Raw genomic sequence first — 19,890 nt, 5'->3', positions numbered from 1 at the left:
ACAGTACTATGCAAGACGTTGTATATACTATGCAAAACATCAGACATACTATGCAAGACGTTGTATATACTATGCAAAACATCAGACATACTATGCAAGACATCAGAAATACCATGCAAAACTTCTGCTGTACTATGTAAAACTTCTGATGTACTATTCAAAACATCAGGCACACTATGCAAAACATCTCATACACTCTGCAATACATCTGATATACTATGCAAGACATCTGATATACTATGCAAGACATCAGACATACTATGTAAAACATCAGGCATACTATGTATAAAATCAGGCATAATACTGTATGTAAAACATCAGACATACTATGCAAAACATCTAACATACTATGCATAACATCCAATATACTATGCAAAACATCAGACATACTATGCAAAACATCAGACATACTATGCAAAACATCTGATATACTCTGCAAAACATCCGATGTACTATGCACAACATCAGATGTACTATGCAAAACTTCTGATATACTATGCAAAACTTCTGATATACTATTCAAAACATCAGACACACTATGCAAAACATCTGATATACTATGCAAAACATCCAAAATACTATGCACAGCATCAGACGTACGATGCAAAATATCTGATATACTATGCAAAATATCTGGTATACTCTGCAAAACTTCTGATATACAGTACTTTGCAAGACTTCTGATATACAGTACTATGCAAGACGTCTGATATACAGTGCCTTGCGAAAGTATTCGGCCCCCTTGAACTTTGCGACCTTTTGCCACATTTCAGGCTTCAAACATAAAGATATAAAACTGTATTTTTTTGTGAAGAATCAACAATAAGTGGGACACAATCATGAAGTGGAACGACATTTATTGGATATTTCAAACGTTTTTAACAAATCAAAAACTGAAAAATTGGGCGTGCAAAATTATTCAGCCCCTTTACTTTCAGTGCAGCAAACTCTCTCCAGAAGTTCAGTGAGGATCTCTGAATGATCCAATGTTGACCTAAATGACTAATGATGATAAATACAATCCACCTGTGTGTAATCAAGTCTCCGTATAAATGCACCTGCAATATCCAATAAATGTCGTTCCACTTCATGATTGTGTCCCACTTGTTGTTGATTCTTCACAAAAAAATACAGTTTTATATCTTTATGTTTGAAGCCTGAAATGTGGCAAAAGGTCGCAAAGTTCAAGGGGGCCGAATACTTTCGCAAGGCACTGTACTATGCAAAACATCAGACATACTATGCAAAACATGTGATATACGATGTAAAACATCAGACATACTATGCACAACATCAGACATACTATGCAAAACATCGGATATACGATGTACAACATCAGACATACTATGCACAACATCAGACATACTATGCAAAACATCAGATATACTATGCACAACATCAGACATACTATGCAAAACATCGGACATACTATGCACAACATCAGATATACTATGCAAAACATCTGACATACTATGTAAAACATCAGACATACTATGCAAAACATCAGACATACTATGCAAAACATCAGACATACTATGCAAAACATCAGACATACTATGCAAAACATCAGATATACTATGTAAAACATCAGACATACTATGCAAAACATCGGATATACTATGCACAACATCAGACATACTATGCACAACATCAGACATACTATGCAAAACATCGGACATACTATGCAAACATCAGACATACTATGCAAAACGTCCGACATACTATGCAAGACATCTGACATACTATGCAATCAATAGGTGATAACCATTTTAACAAGTCTTCCAAGTAATCAGCCAGTTAAATAAAGTATTACCAGCATTAGTATCTCACAACACAGAATACTGCAGAGGTATCAACAACAACAGGATACCATGAAAGCATGGCAGATATTTGCATAGTCTCACCCCACCCAGACAAGATTTACTTGTACCACACGCCTCACACTACCTCATCAGTGTTTACACAGTGACCATTTGCATGCAAACAGCAGCAGTCTGGTGCTAACTGGGCAAACTGCATAGAGGTGAACTGAAGGCCTAATCGATTTCCTGTCTCACTGTAATGCCCAACCCCACATCCACCCAGCCTCTCAATATAGTTTCACAGATGGTCACAGTAAATTTAGGGTTAAGGGTTTTTGCAGAGTCCATGTTTTCCTCTCTCAACTGACCTGAGTGTGTGTGTGTGTGCGTGCTTGTGGTCTATTTTTAGCCATCGGGGTGCAGATGTCCTTGGAAATGCTGGAGAAGAGGCTATGGGCCATTACCTTTCAGGTAAGGGAGCAACACACACACACACACACACAAACATTCAGACACACACAAACGTACACAGACACACACATACACACACTCAGCTCTCCATTGATATATCAGACTACTGACACAAATCCATCTCTGGCTCAGTTGGTAAGAGCATGGCAACATCAAGGTCACAGGATCAGTTCCCGCAGGGATCACATACACATACCAAAATGTGTGCACTACATTTTGGATAATCTGCTAAGTGCTAATATTTGATCATCTCTCTGTCTTTCTCCTCCTCTGCCTCTCACCTCCACTCACAGCCCAATGACACAGACGTAAGTAAACAGTGACCTTTCACTTTCTGTTGATACAGTACATTAACTCCTCTCTCTGATTATGAAGAGGTTATCACACCCTATTGACTCGGCTAGAGAGCCAGCCATGTTTGTGTTGTTGTTACGGTTGTGTGTTCCAAATCCACATATAGGTCTCTCTCTCTGCTGTCAGCCAGTCACATGATTAATCTGTATCTAAGGGGTGGTCGACCTTCTGACTCACGACCTTGACCTTTATCCTCTCTCTCATCTCTGTCTCTTTCTCTCTCCAGTGTACTGAAGTGGAAGGTGTCTGCCCTCTCACCTGTCAAAGCATTGTGAGTACTGAGCCTATTCTACAGGTTTGGGGTCAGTTACGATTCAATTCATGAATGACAATGATGTTCAAATATTATTGTATAAATGCTAATGATGCTTCATTTAATGTGCTGTCTTCTTTTCCTCCAGGATGTCAACTGTTTCCTTGTGGACAGCAACGGTTTCATCATAGTCTCGAAAGAGAGGTCAGAGGTAAGTGGCCGACATCATGACCACCCAGTGACCCGAACATAATAAACCAATCCATACGGCCATCCTAACACCACCATCATACACCAGTTGAAAATTCTAAAGTAACCCCTCAACTGTACTATAGTACATCATATGTGGTTTGTTATATAACGATTGCAACATAATAACATGTTTAACCTTTTGATAAGCAGATCAGCAGATCAGGGATCAGCAGATCAGGGGAGGGATAATTTATATAATCACGATCTGGTCGGCTTGACCATGTAAATACACATAAGGTCAGGTGATTGCATCTTAACACTCTTCCTAAGGGGCGTGTTCAGTGCTGGTAGCTCCTTAGCAACAAGAAAGAGAGAGGGGGAGAGATCGAGAGAGCAATCGCGAGAGAGCAATCGCGAGCGATCGAGAGAGAGGGAGAGAGAGAGAAAGAGAGAGAGAGAGGCACATTGCGTTGCAGAAAGTAGGTAGCAGGCCAAAACAACATCTGGAGCGCTCATAGGATTTGAGAACACTTAGGGTCCTAATCCCTCTTAGACGCATTAGCAGAGACTGACTAACTGGGGCTAAAGGCACCAAACGGCCTGCACCACCTCATCACTTGACTTCACTGTAAAGAGGCCTTGACTGGATGAGGCTCGCCCTATATGGATCTGGATCTTGACCCCTATAGCCTGTCACGGCATAGGTCACGTAGGCTACCGGAGACTCATTCGTGGGAGGTATTTTGTCTTTGTTCGATTGACCATGTCCTCTTACCACTTGTAATAGCGAGACATTTTGGGTTGAGGAGGAGCGCGGGCTGGAGGAGAGTGCACAAACACACACACAAACACATAGGCTGAACACACACAAATGCACACACACACCACATCTTGTTTACCCAAAGCAGGTCCTCCTGTATATGAATTCCTCAAATTCAGGTCAGTTGTGAAGAGTTTTTTTAATGTCCCAATACCTTGGCATCGGGTCTATGAATTGACATTTAAAACAACACTTGACACTTGAATATGTTTGGTTCAATTTAAGCTATTATAGAAAAACACTTGCTACAAAAATAATGTTCAATAGACTGAGTGTACCAAACATTAAGAAGAGGACATACACTGACCAGGTGAATCCAGGTGAAGGATATGATCCCTTATTGATGTCACTTGTTAAATCCATTTTAATCCGTATAGATGGAGGGGAGGAGACGGGTTAAAGAAGGATTTTTAAGCCTTGAGACAATTGAGACAATGATTGTGTACGTGTGCCATTCAGAGGGTGAATGGGCAAGACAAAACACGTCAGTGCCTTTGAACAGTAGTAGGTGCCAGGCGTACCGGTTTGTGTCAAGAACTGCAATGCTGCTGGGTTTTCACGCTCAACCATTTTCAATGTGTATCAAGAATGGTCCACCACACAAAGGGCATCCAGCCAACTTGACACAACTGTGGGAAGTATTGGAGTCAACATGGGTCAACATCTCTGTGGAACCCTTTCAACACCTTGTAGAGTCCATGCCCTGACAAATTGAGGATGTTCTGAGGCCAAAAGGTGTGTGTATGTGTGTGTGTGTGTGGGGGGGGGGTTATTATGTCATAATATCAGGGTTCAGATGGAAGGTATCATAGTAAAATGGAGGGATGTGTTGCAAAAGGAAATAGCAAAAGGGCATTATACCTGGGAAAGATTAGTTAATCTGTGGACATCGGAGGGTTGGAGTTAAAATCAGAATCAATAATGGATTGGCCACTGTGGGTGAAAATCCTGCACTTGAAGGAGGAAATGAAGGAGAAAAGTATAATTATTTAGGAATTGTAGGATAGGGATAGTAGGGTAGGGGGGGAAATATATATAGAAAAAACATTAATAAGGGGGATTAGAATTGATGCAAACAATTAAGTTGATAGAACCTACAATCAATCTGCAATATTAAAACATCTTAAGCTGACAGTCCCCAAAATCTGGCACTAGAATTACTTAAACATATATTTTATTGATTTCCAACCGTTTTATATGTCAGAAGACAGAAATCCAGACCTTCCTAAGACCATGGAAAGGTCCTCTGTCAAATAAACTTGTATTTGCCCCCCTCTGGTGGTCTGCTGCATTATTACATCGATTTATGTCACTTCACTGCGAAGGGGCGGTCCTTAGAAAAACATTTATCCAGCTCAACTGCTTCATGGCACAGACATGGCTAAGCAATCGCTGGGATATGTCTCGAATAGGTAGATCTAAATACACAACTTCCATAGCTCTACTATAAATAATGCGACCTACACTCTTCCTAAAATAAGTAAAGTAATAATTTTGTGTGGAAGTCGCACATTTTTTTTAACGCCAGAGGCAAACGCATTGCATATGCTCAGAATGACAAAAGCGAGCCCTTTACATAGCCCTTCTCAATAGGAGGGACACACACTGTTTAAATTGCACATTTAAATGTTGATTTAGAAATCTAACATTTATCACTAATGTCATTTAACATTTATCACTAATGTCATGATACGTTTGGTAAAGTAATAAAGAATGTGAAATGTTTTGGATAAGATGCGCCTAAAACAGATTATAACTATATACGGACATATAATAAAGTATGAAAAGGCTTATTCATTCACTATTTATATTTATTTTATCATCATATTTGTATGTTTTATTATATACTACATCATATGTGTTGAAAAGTATTTTTTTTCTCAGACATAAATGAACAATTCAAAGTGAAAGTCAAAGGTCATAGCTTTCTAGGGGGGGGGAAGCACTACTCCATTAATAAAATATTGCCCTCTTGCTAGATTGATGACTACAGCCATAGTGAATCAGTGCAAAACAGCTGTCAGCTCAACTTTAAAGCTGATCTACTCATAAAAGTATTCTTGCTGCAATCTCTGCCAGTCCCCGTTGAAATAAAACATTCACTAACATTAAGCCTACTCAGGCCAAACCAAGGATGAAGTATTTACATTTTCCCTTTTAATTGCATATGTTTATGTCTCAGTAAGGCACTAAAGCAAACCTTAGTAAGCAGACAGTATGATTTAGTGCTACCCCGTAACATTTTGCTGAGGTTAGGACTTTGATGAAGTTTTGTGGAAACACAAAGTATCCCTCCCTTTTTATTCCGAGAGAGGGATTGGGCTGAGGCAGAGCTCTAAATATTTAATCATCGGAGATATGGAAGCCGTGATGACTTCAAGAAATGGGTCATACATAACTTCTTTCAAATGTACCAAGGTTGTAACGGTTTTCATGCGGTGAAGGAGAGTCGGACCAAAATGCAGCGTGTAGATTGCGATCCATGTTTAATGAAAAAAAACGTAAAACACGAATCAATACAAATACTACAAAACAAAAGAACGTAACGAAAACCGAAACAGCCTATACTAGTGTAAACTAACATAGAGCCAGGAACAAGGACACTAAGGACAATCACCCATGAAACACACAAAGAATATGGCTGCCTAAATATGGTTCCCAATCAGAGACAACGATAATCACCTGACTCTGATTAAGAACCGCCTCAGGCAGCCATAGACTAACACTAGACATCCCACAAAACCCCAAGACAAAAACACACCACAATAACCCATGTCACACCCTGGCCTGACCGAATAAATGAAGAATAAACATAATATATTTCGACCAGGGCGTGACAAAGGTACCAATTTTATTTAACCTTTATTTTATCAGGGAGACATACTGAGACCAAAGTCTATTTTATAGATGAGCCCTAAATTACAGAAAATACAACTACAAAATGCAAGCAAAAAGAAAAACAGTCATAAAAAACAAACACATTCATCAGCAATAAGGTCCTCAATCATCTTTCTGAATCGCCCCAGAGGCACCACAACATCACAAATAAGGTGCTAGAAAACTAAACGCTGATTTACGTAACTCAGTACAGACCAAAGGAGTTTCCGCAGTTAACTATACCTGAGACCGGGTGTGGTAACTCATATGTCTAAAGTTTAATAATGATGTTATGTACAGTGAGCCTTTTTGTAAAAGGGCTTTAGAAATGAAAGCAATGTAAGCAACCTAATTGACATCAAAGAGAGAATCCGGTGATGATTGTTCAAACTGGCGCCCGTAAATAAAAGGCACTAGGATACACTGCATCTAATGGCTTTAATGAAGTGGCAGCTGCGTTTATATAGATGATGTCGCCGTAGTCCAGGGCCGATAGGAACGTCAACTGAATAATCTGCATTCCACTATTTAGCGAAAGGCAGGACCTATTTCTATTCTCAGCTTCTTAACTATCTAATGTATATGCTTTTTAAAAGAGCTTTTCAATTATGCAAATGCCCAGATATTTGTAAGCAGGGACATGATCAATATGGACACCATCCAAAGTACATACAGTGCATTTGGAATGTATTCAGACCCCTTCACTTTTTCCACATTTTGTTACTCAGTACTTTGTTGTGGAAGCACCTTTGGCAGCAATTACAGCCTCGAGTCTCCTTTGGGTATGACACTTCAAGGTTGGCACACCTGTATTTAGGGAGTTTCTCCCATTCTTCTCTGCAGATCTCCTCAAGCTCTGTCAGGTTGGATGGGGAGCATCGCTGCACAACTATTTTCAGATCTTTCCAGAATGTTTGATCAGGTTCAAGTCCGGGCTCTGGCTGGGACACTCAAGAACATTCAGACAGGTGTCCTGAAACCACTCCTGCATTGTCTTGGCTGTGTGCCTAGGGTCATTGTCCTGTTGGAAGGTGAACTTTCGGCCCCAGTCTGGGATCCTGAGTGCTCATCAAGGATCTCTCATTGCTCTGTTAATCTTTCCCTCAACCCCGACTCGTCTCCCAGTCCCTTTCCACTGAAAAACATCCCCACAGCATAATGCTTCCACCAACTTGCTTCACCATAGGGATGACATTGGACAGGTGATGAGCTTTGCTGGTTTCTCCAGACATGACACTAGGCATTCAGGCTAAAGAGTTCATTATTGGTTTCATCAGACCAGTGAATCTTGTTTCTCATGGACTCAGAATCCTTCAGGTGCCTTTTGGCAAACACCAAGCGGGCTGTCATGTGCCTTTTACTGAGAAGTGGCTTCTGTCTGGCCACTCTACCATAAAAGCCTGATTGGTGGAGTGCTGCAGAGATGGTTGTCCTTCTGGAAGGTTCTCCCATCTCCACAGAGGAACTCTGGCGCTCTTTAAAAGTGGCCATCGGGTACTTGGTCAACTCCCTGACCAAGGCCCTTCTCCCCCGATTGCTCAGTTCCAGGAAGAGTCTTGAAGGTTCCAAACCTCTTCCATTTAACAATGGAGGCCACTGTGTTCTTGGGACCTTCAATGCTGGAGAACATTTTTGGTGCCCTTCCTCAGATCTGTGCCTTGACACAATCCTGTCTCGGAGCTCTACGGACAATTCCTTAGACCTCATGGCATGGTTTTTGCTCTGACATACATTGTCAACTGTGGGACCTTATATAGATATTTGTGTGCCTTTCCAAATCATGTCCAATCAATTTAATTTACCACAGGTGGACTCCAATCAAGTTGTAGAAACATTTCAAGGATGGTCAATGGAAACAGGATGCACCTGAGCTCAATTTCAAGTCTCAAAGCAAAGGGTCTGAATACTTGATTTTTTTATACAGTACCAGTCAAAGTTTGGACACACCTACTCATTTTAGGTTCTTTCTTTTCACTATTTTCTACATTGTAGAATAATTTGTGGAATTTCTTTCCTTCTTAAGCTTTTGAGCCAATCCATTGTGTACAAAGTAGGGGTGGTATACAGAAGATTACCTTATTTGGTAAAGTCCATATTATGGCAAGAACAGCTCAAATAACCAAAGAGAAACGACAGTCCATCATTATTTTAAGACATGGAGGTCAGTCAATATGGAACATTTCAAGAACTTTGAAAGTTTCTTCAAGGGCAGTCGCAAAAGTCATCAAGCGCTGTGATAAAACTGGCTCTCATGAGGACCGTCACAGGAAAGGAAGACCCAGAGTAAATTAAATAAATGCTTCTCAGAGTTCAAGTATCAGACACATCTCAACATCAACTGTTCAGAGGAGACTGCATGAGTCAAGCCTTCATGGTCCATTTCTGCAATGAAACCACTACCAAAGGACACCAATAAGAAGAAGAGACTTGCATGGGCCAAGAAACATGAGCTATGGACATTAGATCTGTTCTTTGGTGTGATGAGGCCAAATTTTAGATTTTTGGTTCCAACTGCTGTGTCTTTGTGAGACGCAGAGTTGGTGAACGGATGATCTCTGCATGTGTGGTTCCCACTATGAAACATGGAAGAGGAGGTGTGATGGTGCTTTGTTGGTGACACCGTCAGTGATTAATTAGGAATTCAAGTCACACTTAACCAGCATGGCTACCACAGCATTCTGCAGCGATACGCCATCCCATCTGGTTTGCCCTTAGTGGGTCTATCATTTAGGTAATTTTTCAACACACCTCCAAGCTGTGTAAGGGCTATTTGACCAAGAAGGAGAGTGATGGAGTGCTGCATCAGATGATCTGGCCTCTACAAATCACCCGACCTCAACCCAATTGTGATGGTTTGGGATGAGTTGGACTGCAGAGTGAAGGAAAAACAGCCAACAAGCGCTCAGCATATGTGGGAACTCCTTCAAGACTGTTGTAAAAGCAGTCCAGGTGAAGCTGGTTGAGAACATGTCAAGAGTGTTCTAAGCTGTCGTCAAGGCAGAGGGTGGCTACTTTTAAGAATCTCAAATATAAAATGTGTTTTGATTTGTTTAACACTTTTTTGGTTACTACATGATTATATATGTGTTAGTTCATAGTTTTGATGTCTTCACTATTATTCTACAATGTAGAAAATACAAAAAAATAACAAAATGTTGAAAAACTGATAGGGTCTGAATATTTTTCAAATGTACTGTATGCTTAAATCATCAGTTATTTTTATGCGTTCTAGAGAACAACATATACTTAGTTTTACCTTCATTCAATACTAATTTCAGGTCAATAAGATTTTTCTGTTATACCATAAAAGCACAGTTCAGATAGAGCCTGGTCAACCGTGGGGGCAATAGCATACACAACAATATCATCGTCATCATTGTTAATGTAAACAGTACAAAGTACAGGACCCAGAATCGACTCCTGCGGGACACCTTTTGTAATATCCAGGAAACCTGATTTAACACCATCTGTCGTTACACATTGAGTTTTATCTGTCAAGTACACTTTAAATCATGCAGCCTGGTCGAGACCAATTGAGGAAAGCCTGAGTGATCAACAGTATCGAAAGCCTTTGAAAGGTCAATGAAGAGGGCAGCACAATGTTGCCTTTTATCTATACAGTTAACCACATAATTTATAACTATGGATGCAGCAAAGAGAGTGCTATGACCTGGTCTAAAACCCGACTGATGTACATTTACGTAGAATACATTTCAAATATAAAGATCTTAGCTGATAATTAATCAAGGATTCTAATATTTTAGCTTGGCAAGAAAGTTTAGAAATAGGGCAATAATTACTTTGGTCACAAGGGCTGCGACCTTTGTGAAGGGGGGGGTACATGGGCCGCGTTCCAAACCTTAGGGATAGCACCAGATATAAGCGTCAGGTAAAAAATATGGGTTAATGATTCAGCATTTAGGGAGGCAGAGAGCTGCAGCAAAAATGGATCATGCATATAAGCCCAGTGGATTTTTATACCTCAGTCTTAAGCAAGGCATCTAACACATCACAGATAGCAAATTGTTGAAATGAAAACAAAGATTCACTAGAAGTTGATGGGTTAACCGTCAAGTCAGCTAGAGGCTTGCAGAGAGAAGAGCAGTCGATTGACTGCCCAGCATCAATTAAACCACTGCTTCTTTCAAATAAAAAGCCTGCTGAGATAAAATTCTGATTAAAAGCATCACTTATCCCATTCTTCTCAGTCATGATACCAGAGTTAGAAAGAACTGCAGGGAAGAAGAGGAATTTGTACACCTCAATGCAAATACTATTTTCTAAAATTTAGAAGGATCACCAGCAGATTCCAAGATGGAGCTTGATTTAGCTTTCTTAATCGAGATAGTATATCAGTATACGGCAGCCGCTAGACTAGATGTTAGAGCGTTGGGCCAGTAACCGAAAGGTCGCTGATTCAAATACCTGCTGATGTGCCTTGAGCAAGGCACTTAACCTTCATTTGCTCCAGGGGTGCCGTACAACTATGGCTGACCCTGTAAAACAACACGTTTCACTGCACCTATCCGGTGAATGTGACAATAATACATGTATTTTTATTTTACTAGACTATGACTAAGCGGAAACAAAAGTCTAGATGCTGACTACACAACATGTAGTATGTCTGTATTAGATTTGATCAAGGACACTGCTTTGGAACTGCATTGGATTCCCATAATTTGATGGATGCGTTGTTTACAAAGCTTCCCACCGAAACGTTGTTGCAGTTTTATTTCAAAGCATTTCTGACAGGTAAATAGAGCGTCATGTTCCAGAGTTCTCTGGCCTCGGTGACCAAAGTTCACGCTCGGCAAACACACACACACACACTCAGCAAACACTGAATCGCTTAAAAAGCCACTGGGAAATGATTTTCCTCTTCTCCCTGTGATTGAAATAAAGTGTCAGCCGCAGTTGGAGAGAAAGAGGAGGAGGAGTGAGGATGACTTGTAAACTTGGACAGTGTTGCTAAAACAAAGTGGCCTTGAATAATTCAGGGGAACAGAGATGTGCTACGGTAAGACAAGAAAGACAGAGGGAAGTGTATACTGTACTTCAGGTTTGCCTCTCTCTGTCATATTGAATAAGCAGTGACACTCATTCACAGACGATAGTACTCTAACGTGACATGAACATGCAGTACATGATAGTGACCAGTGAATACATATAGGAGAGGTACAGAATACAAGATGGAGATAACTGAAAGGAAAGTTTACCCATTTTGAGTGTTATGTCGTTTTCGCGCATCTCTGAGTGATGTTCTATGGATTCCCTGGGTTATTTCATGTTTTCATGAGTATCTGAGTTATTGGGTTTAAGCAGGCAGAAATTCGGCCGGTATGATGTAGCACCGTGATAAAGTCCCTCTCACTACACTGGAAGTTAATAGCAATACGACTTTTAGATTGTGAAAATGTCTCTCATATATGTCCGATATCAAAACTCTGGAGGATGTCTTCTCCCAAATGAGCCATTGATCATATGTTTGATAGTCCTATCTCAAGAAATGTGTAATTTAACGGAGGGTCTAGCACATTTTTCCAATTGTCTGCCTCTTTAGTCCAAGGTGAATGCATTGCAGGTGCTGTGGCCAGAGATATTATAGAAAGAAGATAGAAATCAAATGAATGAAGGAACTTATAATGCCTCACCCAGCAGACTGTCGACCAATTACGTTCACCTTGTCATGCTGCGTCACGCGGCTGCTAAGCTATAATCGTCTCAAAGTCAGTGCACATGTCGTGAAACATGCTTATTTTTTTCTCTCCAAACGACTTAATGTCACGATTCCAATGTTATACGAAACTACAGATAGCAAGTGAATTATCTCACGTCTCGGAAAATATTTGTAATGTTTTACTTCTTGTTGACGGAATTCATGCTAATGTTTTTTTTGAGCAGCTAGCGCCCAATAGACTCCCATTCACTCCTTGAAGAGGAGCGCATCTTGTCCCTAAATTGCCCAGAATTCACAGCGCTGTCCATTGACGTACTGTGGGCAACGTTTTCCCATCTCCTCAAAAGTATATCTCCCGTTGAGAACATTAGACCCCACTCTGTGCGGCACATCGACCTGCAGGTTGAACATGGTGAGATTATAGACTCCTAAATTAATAGTACAGTTTTTTGGGTGATTTTACAGCTAACTAGCTACGTTCCATGCTGATATTGTCTTTGGTATTACTGTGTGTAGCTAAGTTTACTAGCTAGCTAGGCTACCAGCCCATAGAGACAGCATTGCATTGTGGATTTTGTTGACTTGAGCTGCATCAGATTTCCACAATTTTCCATGTTGCTAACAACCATAATTTAAAGCCAAAATGAAACATTTGTTTTTTGCAAAAAATATTGTTCTCACATTTGTGTTATTTTTAAAACTGTAAATTAAAGGAATGAGTGGTTTTGGGTCCAATTGCAGCCATTTAAAAAAAATCTAAATTTCAAATAATTTATCCTTACAGTGATTGTTTTGAATTAAAATGGTCAAAAAGAAACGAAACAGCTTCTTATCAAAGAGCAATTTCTCAAGCAAGAATTTTGCTAGGAGTGGGGTGGGGAAAACTGAAAACCAGCTGTTATTGACATAGAGGTTTGGAACTCTCTTTCTTATTGGTCTAACTAATTCACCTACTGGTGATGTCACCAGGCAGGCCAAAACTCCTCCCACCAAAACTAGCTGAAATTTCGGGCGATGCTTTCAAACAGCTCTTACACTGAAAATGCATTATCATAATTCTCACAATTTCACCGTATTATTCCAACCTCATAGTGTGGATATATTTATATTATATATATAAAACGGAGGAAAATCACGTTGACTGCAATGGGCCTTTAAGCCACTAGGATCCAATAGTTGATGTTCACGTTGGGTCATGCTGACCATAAAACATGTGAAAGTGCTTGCTAACAGCTTAATGTGACTGCTTACTAACAGGGCAGCTTCCATAAAGTAAGATACAGAATGCCTTTTTGGTGTAACAGAATCTCCCTCGGACTCCATCTCTCTGACTCTGAGGTGATGTATCTTTGCGTAATGATTAAGCTCTGGGGTGACTTAGATCTTAGATATTGTCGTCGTCACTACAGGTCGGACGTTTCTTTGGGGAAGTGGATGGGTCTGTGATGACAGCGTTGATCACGTCAGGCATGTTCAAGCAGTAAGAGCAGCTACATTATGTTTGACATATTATACCATTGATTGAACCTATTGCGCAATGTTATGTAACCCCTAACTACCTAATTGTTGTGTGTTTGTGCAACAGGGTGTCGCTGTATGACTACCAGGGTATGTGTAGATCAGGACACAGTCATTCCAGTAGTGCTCGGCCTCTGCTCAGTGTAAGTCAAGCCATATAAGCATGTTTTTCAATTGCTTTATCAATTCCTCAACCACGAAGAAGGCACTACAAGTCGAAACATTGGATGCGTTTACCCATTCAATTGTTAGGAGCACATATACAGTAGGTGACTTTATTTACTGATCTTGAATCAATTGCTCACTGACAATAATAAATATAGTTATAACGATTAACAAAAATCCAGCAAATCATGAACATTCATTCTAAATGCTCTACTAATGGCTTATGATGCAAGTCATTATAAACTCTCATCTGCTGATTGAATAATATTGTAACTTAGCAGATGCTCTCTTCTTGCTCTCTTTCACCTGACTTACCTGTAGTTTTCTCTCTGTCGTTCTCTCTCTCTCTGTATCTCCATCTCTCCTTCCTATAGCCTTTCTACGGCCTTGCGGCAGTGATCAAATGGTTCTTTTCTCACATGTTGATGTAAGTATGAGATGTACATTTTGGGCTGATTTTGGGAGAAATTCATAGTTTTAAAAAACCCAACAACTACTTCTTTACAGGTTCTTAATGGAGTTCAACTTCTGTGGGTTGTGGCACTCGGATTACATTGTAGATGGTAAGTCACGCTCTTAATACTTTGTGACAAAGACCATCGCAAAGAGGATGTTTGCATGCATACCAGTGACGGGAGAGTCACTTTCAAATGAATACATGTTTGTGCTTTCATATTCCCTTGCTGAATCATCCTGCAGTTTTCATACCATGTCTGAATGTCTTTGTCTCATTCACATGTCATTGTCTCTCATCCAAATGCTGTCTCCCGTCCCATTTTCTCACCCATGGTCATCATTTGACTGTATGCCGCTCCCATTGCCATGTTCATCTGTCTGTGGTCCATCGTGAACGGTGCACCATCCATCTCCTCTCCACTGTGATTCCCAAAACACAGCCAAGGCTGGCTACCATACATGTGAGTAGACGGGTGCCTGTTGATGTGGGCGGGTGTACGTACTGTATGTGAGGGTGTGTGTGTGTATGCATTTCTTTGAAACAAACAAAAATTACATTAATGCTGACTTTATCCTCATTAGCCCATAAAGCCAAGAAGGTTGACGCGCTGCAGCCGTGTGACACAGAGTATCCTGGCTTCGTGTACGATTCCTCCATCAGAGAAACCAACAGCCTCATCAAATGTGGCCGTTGTCAGAAGTAAGAACCTCCACCAGACAATCAACTCCACTGTGGTGGCGCCCTCTTATGGCCATGATACCTACCTGCAATTATCTGAACTGAGTCTTTTATATACCCGAATGGAACTGAATCTTGTTTAACTGAACTTGTGTTCCGGAATGTAAGGTTAACGGAATGTGTTGTGTTCCAGGATGTTTGTGGTGCAGGCGGTTCCTGAAAGTAACCTGGTGTTGATGGTGGTCCAGGCGGACTGTGACTGCTCCCGCCAGTACTCCTCCATCACCCTGGAGCCCAAGGAGGTCAAATACAACGCATCAGTCAAGTGTAACAGGATGAAATCTCAGAAAGTCCGCCGGCGCCCAAACTCCTGTCACGCCTATCATCCTAAGGTCAGCCCTCTCTCCTCCTCATTGTGTAATATTGAGTTGTTTACTGTCCTTGACTACAAGGTTAGCATAGCAGGCATGTTGAAATTAAAATAGGGTGTTTGTTACATTTTGAAATGGTATGAAATTCACAGAGATGCATCGTCCAAGTAGATTGTGTCAATCAATATAAAGCAGTATGCTCAAAAGGTCTTGAGGGGTTCTTTGTCAGGGGTAAGGGTGATAGGCACATTTATTTTCTACACATATCAGGAAAGGTTCTTTACTGCTGTGATGGTTGTGAAGATTTGACAGTACACTACAGGAAACATTTTGCACTGAAAGTACGGTAAACAACGACAACTTACTGAAGGGTTGTACCAGTTTAAGTGGTTGATGGGTATGTTGACAAAGTTTGAGCACCTCCATTAATACTGTCAGTTCTGTGACCTATGTAAGAGGAATGTGACAGTAAAGAGTTGCAGTGTCAAAACGTTACTATGCATTTCACAGTAACTTAATAGCAGTTAGTTGCCTGGAAGTTGCTGTGCATTTTGCAGTCCCTAACTGGCATCCAGCTGTAGGTAAGCTAATGTAAACTTTTCTGATTACAAGATATAGCTTAACATTAGTTGACAACTCCTAAGATTATTAGTGATGAGTACACTTGGGACTCAGCCTTGGTTGACAGAAAACGGACCTTGCTGCCACACCATCAGGTCAGTGAGCATGACCGAGATCAGCCACAGTAACTGTCAATTTTACAATAACTGCGTGCAGCAAGTTGAGAGTATATTATTGAAAATAAACATGAACTTCCTGTTGACAAACTGCCATTAACTTACTGCAAAATGCACAGTAACCTCTTAACAGTGCAACTCTTGATTTTCAAAACCTCTTACAAAGTCTGTAGAACTGGGAGTGGACAAATTAGGTGCTCAACCTTCATCAACACAAGATAAAATCACTTAAAGGGGCAGTGCTGTAAAAACATAATTAACCTGTGTTTTATATATATTTCCACACTATGAGGTTGAAATAATTGTTATGATAATGCACTTTTAGTGTAAGAGCTGTTTGAAAAGACCGCCTGAAATTTCAGCTTGTTTGGCTGGGTGGGGTTTTTGTTAAAAGGTTTAAGTTAATAGACCAATAGCAAAGAGAGTTTGCCCTCCACTCTGTCAAATATAGCTAGTTTTCAGGTTACACATCCCTCCCATTAGGCTCCTCCAAGTAGGCCCCTCTTCCAGACCATTCCCAGAAAGTCCAAGCAAAATTCTTGCTTGAGAAATTGCACATAGCTAGGAAAGCAATTTATGTTACTTTTTGACCGTTTGAATTAAAAACACAGAATGGTACTTAATTGTTACCCATAAATCATTTTAAATTGCGATTAAAAACAGCACCATTGCACCTTTAAACTGGTCCACTAAAGGCTGGTACAAATACAACATATTTTAGACTATGCCCCCAAATATGCTAACGAGCCCCTGTCAGCACATGGCCCCCACCTACATTACAAAGTGATTGTACCTTACATTGAATATAAATTATGTTTTCTACTAGATTTTGCAAGTACCTAACAGTGTGTGCCATAAGCTCATCTGAAGTATCCTATAAGTAGAACTACAGAACCTGTCATTGGTTCTACCTGGAACCAGAGGGTTCCTCTTGATATGTTTCTATATGGAACTCAAAAGGGTTCCCCTACAGGGACAAATCAAAGGGTTATACATGGCACTCAAAAGGATTCCCCCATAGGGGCAGATAACAGAACCATGGAACCAGAGGGTTCTTCATGAGAGGGTTCTACGTTGGACCCGAATTGGTTCCCTTACAGGGACAAAACAAAGAACCCACCTAAAAATCAAAGGGTTCTACATGGGGCCAACAAAATGTTGAAAGTGTAGAATGGCCTTACTGAAGAGCTCAGTGACTTTCAAGGTGGCACCATCATAGGGTGCCACCTTTCCAACAAGTCAGTTTGTCACATTTCTGCCCTGCTAGAGCTGCCCCATTCAACTGTAAGTGCTGTTTTATTGTGAAGTGGAAGCGTCTAGGAGCAACAACGACTCAGCAGCCAAGTGGTAGGCCACACAAGCTCACAGAACGGGACGGCTGAGTGCTGAAGAGTGTAAAAATTGTCTGTCCTCGGTTACAACATTCACTACTGAGTTCCAAACTGCCCCTGGAAACAACGTCTGCACAATAAATGTTTGTCGGGAGTTTCAGGAAATGGGTTTCCATGGGCCATGCCAAGCTTTTGGCAGCAGTGGTGTAAAGCTCACTGCCATTGGACTCTGGGGCAGTAGAAACACATTCTCTGGAGTGATGAATCACGCTTCACCATCTGGCAGTCTGACAGATGAATCTGGGTTTGGCGGATGCCAGGGGAACGCTACCTGCCCGAATTCATAGTGCCAACTGTAAAGTTTGGTGGAGGAGGAATAATGGTTCGGGCTATGCCCCTTAGTTCTAGTGAAGGGAAATCTTAACCTACAGCATACAATAACATTCTAGGTGATTCTGTGCTTTCAACTTTGTGGCAGTTTGGGGAAGGCCCTTTCCTGATACAGCATGACAACGCCGCCATGCACAAAGCGAGGTCTATACACAAATGGCTTGTTGAGATCGGTGTGGAAGAACTTGACTGGCCTGTATAGAGTCCTGACCTCAACCCCATTGACGTCAAGTCTCCGCATCAACGTTCCAAAATCTAGTGGAAAGCCTTCACAGAAGAGTGGAGGCTATTTATTATAGCAGAAAAAGGGGGGACCAACTCCATATTAATGCCCATGATTTTGGAATGAGATGTCCACATACTTTTTATCATGTAGTGTACCTTCATCCATCTCTAAAAATAAGTTTATTTTTGTATATTTACCGTATTTTCACTGCAACCAGTAGCCAGGTCTCTTTACAGTGTAATGAAGAGCCCTCTGGTTCTAACATTGTAATGAAGAACCATACACATGACTATTCAAAGAGTTACACAAATAGCCAATATAAAAATGGTCTGCACAGCCCAACAAAAGGCTTCCCCTACACAGACAAAACATACTAACTAGCAAGTGTTTTTTTAAATTGTATTTTAGCAATTCATTTTGAAATGTTTCTATCTTCTTGCTGATTGTAGGAAAATGCCAAGGACTGTGGAGGAGCTTCAGAGATCAGCCTATCGTTGGCCGTCTTCTTGACTTCTCTGGCCACTTCATTGGCCCTCTGAAGATGGACATAACAAGGCTCCACCTCTCTTATGGCCGTTCACATTTCCTTTTTGTATATTTTATTATTTTATAAAAGACCTTTTAACTACATAAAGGACCTACCAATACAGTAGTTAAAGTCAATTCTGGAGCGAGGGCTATTTTCTAGTAAGACTCCTTTTCCCACAATGAGAGAGAAAGAGACTCAACAGTCCAAACAAAAGCCACATTTCTTTGCTTGGGACTCTTTTGCATGAGCCATGGGATATGAACTTGTGGACATGCGAAGCAATGAGAGACTGTTATTTTCATGGAGACACTGATATGGTAGGACGAACCCTGCCCTCTGCTGGATCCATCTGATTTTTATACACAGTAACATTAAGCTGTATTGTATTAAAACTATTTTTTATGTTGAAATGAACTACTGTACCAAAACTGTGTGCTATGAAATAGGAATATTCATATTTTTGTGGTATACTTGATGAACATTTGCAATAAATAATGTATGTCATTACATTCGTGTTTAGACCGGGAACATGCTGGTGACCATTCCCTTACCATCAGAACTAAGTCAGAGGCTAGTCTCGTAGACACTACATATAAAAAGTATGTGGACACCCTTTCAAATTAGTAGCTGCCGCTCTTTCAACCACAACCGTTGCTGACGGGTGTATAAAATTGGGCACACAGCCATGCAATCTCCATAGACAAACATTGACAGTAGAATGGCCGATACTGAAGAGCTCCTGTCACTTTCAACATGGCACCATCATAGGATGCCACCTTCCAAACGAGTCAGTTCGTCAAATTTTTTGCCCTGCTAGAGCTGCCCCAGTCAACTGTAAGTGCTGTTATTGTGAAGTGGAAACGTCTAGGAGCAATGAAAACCCAGCCGTAAAGTGGTAGGCCACTCAAGCTCAGAATGGGATCACCGAGTGCCGGAGTGCGTAGCACGTAAAAGTTGTCTGTCCTTGTCAGTTGCAGCACTCACTATCAAGTTCTAAACTGCCTCTGGAAGCAACTTCAGCACAAGAACTGAGTTTCGTGAA

At 40.8% G+C, this 19,890-nt stretch overlaps 1 protein-coding gene across 3 annotated transcripts in view; it reads left to right on the top strand.

The window, feature by feature from the left end:
- LOC135509554 (voltage-dependent calcium channel subunit alpha-2/delta-4-like) overlaps window positions 1-19,355 on the top strand; it is an 81,357-nt gene extending 62,002 nt beyond the window's left edge. The window contains exons 25-36 of one of the 3 annotated variants that reach the window (XM_064930302.1): window positions 2,212-2,273; window positions 2,567-2,581; window positions 2,854-2,898; window positions 3,029-3,091; window positions 13,856-13,926; window positions 14,032-14,107; window positions 14,504-14,556; window positions 14,637-14,692; window positions 15,026-15,046; window positions 15,168-15,285; window positions 15,458-15,656; window positions 18,769-19,355. In XM_064930302.1, coding sequence (XP_064786374.1) covers window positions 2,212-2,273; window positions 2,567-2,581; window positions 2,854-2,898; window positions 3,029-3,091; window positions 13,856-13,926; window positions 14,032-14,107; window positions 14,504-14,556; window positions 14,637-14,692; window positions 15,026-15,046; window positions 15,168-15,285; window positions 15,458-15,656; window positions 18,769-18,858 — 869 coding nt within the window. In that variant the 3' untranslated portion in view covers window positions 18,859-19,355. Of the gene's footprint in view, window positions 1-2,211; window positions 2,274-2,566; window positions 2,582-2,853; window positions 2,899-3,028; window positions 3,092-13,855; window positions 13,927-14,031; window positions 14,230-14,503; window positions 14,557-14,636; window positions 14,693-15,025; window positions 15,047-15,167; window positions 15,286-15,457; window positions 15,657-18,768 lie in introns of those variants that run through there. The other 2 variants (XM_064930303.1, XR_010450948.1) reach the window with 2 other exon arrangements.
- The last annotated feature ends 535 nt before the right edge of the window (window positions 19,356-19,890 follow it).

This window comes from Oncorhynchus masou, chromosome 22, assembly GCF_036934945.1.
Source record: "Oncorhynchus masou masou isolate Uvic2021 chromosome 22, UVic_Omas_1.1, whole genome shotgun sequence".
Taxonomy (NCBI): domain Eukaryota; kingdom Metazoa; phylum Chordata; class Actinopteri; order Salmoniformes; family Salmonidae; genus Oncorhynchus; species Oncorhynchus masou.
This window is presented reverse-complemented; position numbering and strand designations above follow the sequence as displayed.